At 37.4% G+C, this 5034-nt stretch overlaps 1 protein-coding gene across 1 annotated transcript in view; it reads right to left on the reverse strand.

Moving 5' to 3' along the window:
* LOC107597099 (circularly permutated Ras protein 1-like) overlaps positions 1–5034 on the reverse strand; it is a 14217-nt gene that overhangs the window by 2724 nt on the left and 6459 nt on the right. The window contains 5 exon segments of the mRNA XM_016288009.1: positions 15–227; positions 354–460; positions 1881–1965; positions 2550–2674; positions 2902–2983. Coding sequence (XP_016143495.1) covers positions 15–227; positions 354–460; positions 1881–1965; positions 2550–2674; positions 2902–2983 — 612 coding nt within the window.

The raw sequence follows: 5034 nt of genomic DNA on the forward strand, positions 1-5034 counted from the left end.
AAACCTAAAAAAACCGCACATTTAAAAATTCTACATTTTGTGTTCCATATAAAAATGCTTAAACATGCATTGTTTCAATTCATTTTCTTTTGATTGCACTGTATATTTTGTGCTTACTTTCAACTTTTTCTGGTCTGACTGCAAACTGGAAGGTGATCTCAACACCATCTGTTACGTTGCCAATCTCTCGTACTAACCTATGATTATCCTCCTCATAGGGGAAGTACCTGCGTCAATCAGAGAAGACAGAGAAAAACAGAGACAGACGCTATGCAATGAGTGTATATTGCATATTTGTGTTTGCATGTATTTATGTGTGTTCGTGTGAGTGAAGGTTAGTAATGGATACTTACATGCCATCCGGTGCCAGCAGTGTTGCCATAACGCTAGTTGCTAGGACATTGTCAGCTATAGCGCTCTGAATCTCTGTGGCAACTGTACCAATATTTACAATATTTATCTGAAAAGTGGATGAAAAATACATAATTAGTTTTTAACATCTTGGCTTATATGTAATTTCGCAATTCATTCACTCCCCCCACCTACAATCCCTGCCGGTACGAGACTCAAACCCACAACCTTTGGGTTACGAGTCCAACTCTCTAACCATTAGGCCACGACTTCCCCAAAACCACCAGATTTTTGTGTTGTTGAAAGAAGTCTTTTATGCTCACCAAAGCTGCATTTCTTTGATCAAAAATATAATAAAGGCAATAATATTGCGAAGTATTATTACAATTGAAAATAACTGTGTTCTATTTTTATATATTTGAAAAGTAATTTATTTCTGTGATGAAAAGCTGCATTTTCAGCACCATTACTCTTCAGTGTCACGTGATCCTTCAGAAATCATTCTAATACGCCGATTTGCTCAAGAAATATTTCTCACTATTATCAATGTTGAAAACAGTTGTGCTGTTTAATGATATTGTGGAAACTGTGATACAAACAGAATTTATTTTAAATAAAAATCTTTTGTATGATTACAAATAAAAGTATAAATAAAAAAAAAACGTTCTGACCTAGGTACAAACTAATAAACTTGTGGTGCACACTACAGAGATGGATGACACTAAAGTGATTGATGTCTTGCAAACGTATGCACCAGTTTCCTATTATCATTGTTTCAAAGCCAAAACCCCTTTTCACATTCAAATGCAGCTGAAGGGGAAATACTGAACACAAAATAGTCCTTCCTTGTATGTGTGGGTGTCACTGGTGATAAGTATCAGTTTCTCTGAAATAAGCTTCAAGCTACATGCCTTAAACCCATTTAAAACAGATTAAGCTTCTACAGAGGGGTTTTATACACAAGGTTCAAGATGTGCTTGAAGTCTGCGATATAACAGATGTAGTGACAGACAGCTGCTGTGAGACGAAAATGTAGAGTGAAGGGGTCATGCTGAAAATGTGAGCATTTTTCACATAGTTTACAATGAGCTACAAGTGTGTGAGCCGTAACCGAAATAGAGAAAAACAACACCCTCAGGAGAAATGGATTGTTGCTGCAATCCTCATGTACCTCTAGGTTTCTCTAAAATAATCAGTCTTTACCATCTTATCTGATAATTGCAACATGACCCACACTCTTAAAAATAAAGGTGCTTCAAAAGGTTCTTCAAGTGATGCCATAGAAGAACCATTTTTGGTTTCACAAAGAACCATTCAGTCAAAGGTTCTTTAAAGAACCATCTCTTTCTTACCTTTTTATAATCTGAAGAACCTTCTTTCGCCCCAAAGAACCTTTTGTGAAACAGAAAGATTCTTCAGATGTTGAAGGTTCTTTATGGAACCATTTAGACAAAAAGGCTCTTCTATGGCATCGTGAAGCACCTTTATTTTTAAGAGTGCAGACTGCTAAACAAAAAGCAGTAACTCACTCTGCCTCCTGTGTGATCAGCCAACCTCCCAACCTCTGCCAAACGACAGTCCTCTCCTTCAAAGGTCATCACGGACACTATCACACTGTAAATAAACACAGCAACAGAAATCTATGACTTAATGACCGTACACTGGCATTGTACATTCACTGTTGTTCGCTAAAACCAGTGTTGTGCAAGCTACTCTAAAAAAGTTATCAATTATTAGCTTGTAATTACATCTTCAACAGTGTAGTTAGATTACTGTACTAATTACTCTCTCTAAAAATACTGCATTACTTCCTAAATCTAAAATCAGCCTCGAACAGTTTGACAATACAAGGATAGAAATGAAACGGCTCGTTTAATTCTTTCACATAAATAATATGAAACTGCATAAATTATTCTTGAACCAACAAAGGTATTTAAAGGGAGAAGGTTACATTAAAAAATACATTTTAACATTTTAATTGTTTTATACAAAATTGTTCTATACAGTATTTAATGCAATTACATCAGAAGTAACTGTAATTAAATTACAAAAAAATCATGAATAATCTCTCACTTTACTTTTTTGAGGGAAAAGTAATTAAATTACAGTGATTAATTACTTAGTAATGCATCACACCCCACACGGGGAGAAACTAACATAATATTTAGACAGAGATTTGTGTTTTGCAGTCGGCTCACCCTTTTTCAGCAGCATAATGGGCTAACTGGTTGTAAAAATAAGGCGAGGGGGTGGGGCAATGGGAAGACTCTTGATCTAATTGGCCTAAGCCTATGTTGGCCTGCCCATCTGTGCAAATTATAACCTGAAAAAAATTTAATAAAAAATACACAAATATATACACGTAATGTATAGCATCAGTATGCATCAGTAGCTAAAGCAAATATTTGTATAAATATGCAAAATAATATATGATAAGTGTCCTCTTCTAGACTATGGCTTAACTCAGTGAGTAGTGGTTTTATCATTGCAGCACATATTTATCATAACAAAACAGGTATATTTGTCAGAACACATAATTATGGTACAGACTTTTGACCCTGTGAACTGAGATGCCATGGCAACAGAGATGAGGGCAGCGGGTCCCAGTGCTGTGGCTCCATGCTCTCTGAGTCTGAGAAGAAGAAACCTTAATTTATCACACATTGAGACAGAGTACTAACATAATGACTTAACACTAAAATGTATTGCTTTTCTTTCTCTCCTTATTCTATATCAGGGGTGGCGAACGTCGGTCCTGGAGAGCTGCAGCCCTGCAGAGTTTTGCTTCAACCCTAATCAAACACACCTGAACAAGCTAATCAAGGTCTGAAGGGTTACTAGGAAGCTACAGGCAGGCAGGTGAGATTTTATTAGGGTTTGAGCTGAACTCTGCAGGCAGACAGATAGATAGACAGATAGATAGATAGATAGATAGATAGATAGATAGATAGATAGGCATTTATGCATTTAGTCATTTAGTCAGACAGACAGACAGACAGACAGACAGACAGACAGACAGACAGATAGATAGATAGATAGATAGATAGATAGATAGATAGATAGATAGATAGATAGATAGATAGATAGATAGATAGATAGATAGAGATATAGGACATTTAGATTACTCATGCCTTCATCTGCCTTCTAAAAGGTAATATTTAACAACAATGTTCAATGTAGTCAAGCAAAACTACAGCATTTTTATTTTAGATACAATATAGAATTTTACTAAGCATAACATAGAAGTCATTACTGAATTTGTTGAAATTGTTATTGGTTAACAAAATATCACTATAGAAAATTTATGGAAAAGTTTCACAATGGAAAAGTTTTTGGTGTTACTTTATAGGTTCTTCACATGGATGCATTATTTCTGGTTTCTTTTATAGCACTGGTATATGGTTTTCTATAGAAACAGGCACTTCTTTATAGAAATGGTTTTCCTGTGATTGGTTCTACATGGTTTAAAATAATGATGTAAAGCAATAAAGCTGTTTACAGCCTATGATATCTATGTTTATGCTGCCTTCAAAGGGACATGAATAGCCTCCCTAGTCATATTTGTGGGTTTTGAGCTCACTGTCTTTTTGAGTCTAGCCTTGGTTTTTTCTAACATATTTAAAGGGGTCATATGATGCGATTTCAATTTTTCCTTTCTCTTTGGAGTGTTACAAGCTCTTGGTGCATAAAGAAGATCTGTAAAGTTGTAAAGACTAAAGTCTCAAATCCAAAGAGATATTCTTTATAAAAGTTAAGAGTCAGCCACGCCTACCTAAAACGGCTCGTTCTAACACGCCCCCACATGTCTACGTCACTATGTGGGAAGATTTGCATAACGCCACCCAAATGTGCACGCAAAGAAAGAAGGCGTAACTTTTATTCTCGCTGTAGCCGCCGGCACCATGTTGTGGAGATGCTATATGCTGATATAAAGAGGATGATATCCGCTTCGTCATGCCTGGAGCTGATCCGTGCTGGTCGCTGAGGAAATACACCAACTTCGCGCTGTGGATCGCCGGATTGGCTTTCACCGTGGACGAAGTGGAGTCCAGCCCGGGGTCATCACATGTGGTTGCCGCAAGCTCCTTCGTCGAATCCTCTTGCCGTGCCGTTCTCAAGCCGGCCTCCGCTCACTCTAATCCTCCGTGTGTTACGCTGTTTCGTTGTGAAAGTGAAACTACTTTGTTTGGCCTTCCAAAAGAGGACACGACTAGAAATCAGTGGTTAAGTTGTATTTACAACACTGTTCCAGAACAGTTCAACCCAAATATTCAGATGTGTGCAATGGATTTTATGGAGGATTGTTTCCTGATCCTGATAGAGTAGACTACAATGCCGGCTGTTCTGACTCACAGACTGTAAGCACATTTTTTATATTTAAAGAATTTGCCACTGATGATTCAAACGCGAGTTTTAAGCAGTGTAGAGTAGCACTTGTTGTTTGTCATTTCTCCAATCACAAATGCAGACATGGTTTTATGTTTACGCGGCGCGATGCAACGCAACACGTAAAAAGACAGTATAAGTCATTACATCAGTAATTATGTTCCCACTGGATGCAACAAATGCCTCGTTTGTAATGGGTTTTATTGGTTTTGTCTGGTCGTGCCGGGAGATGGCATCAGAGTACAGTGAGGGGCGTAACACTTCGGTCACACGCTTGAGGTATTCGGCCAATCACAA

The sequence above is a fragment of the Sinocyclocheilus grahami genome, unplaced genomic scaffold (genome assembly GCF_001515645.1).
Source record: "Sinocyclocheilus grahami isolate Dianchi unplaced genomic scaffold, SAMN03320097.WGS_v1.1 scaffold227.1, whole genome shotgun sequence".
NCBI classification, from domain to species: Eukaryota; Metazoa; Chordata; class Actinopteri; order Cypriniformes; family Cyprinidae; genus Sinocyclocheilus; species Sinocyclocheilus grahami.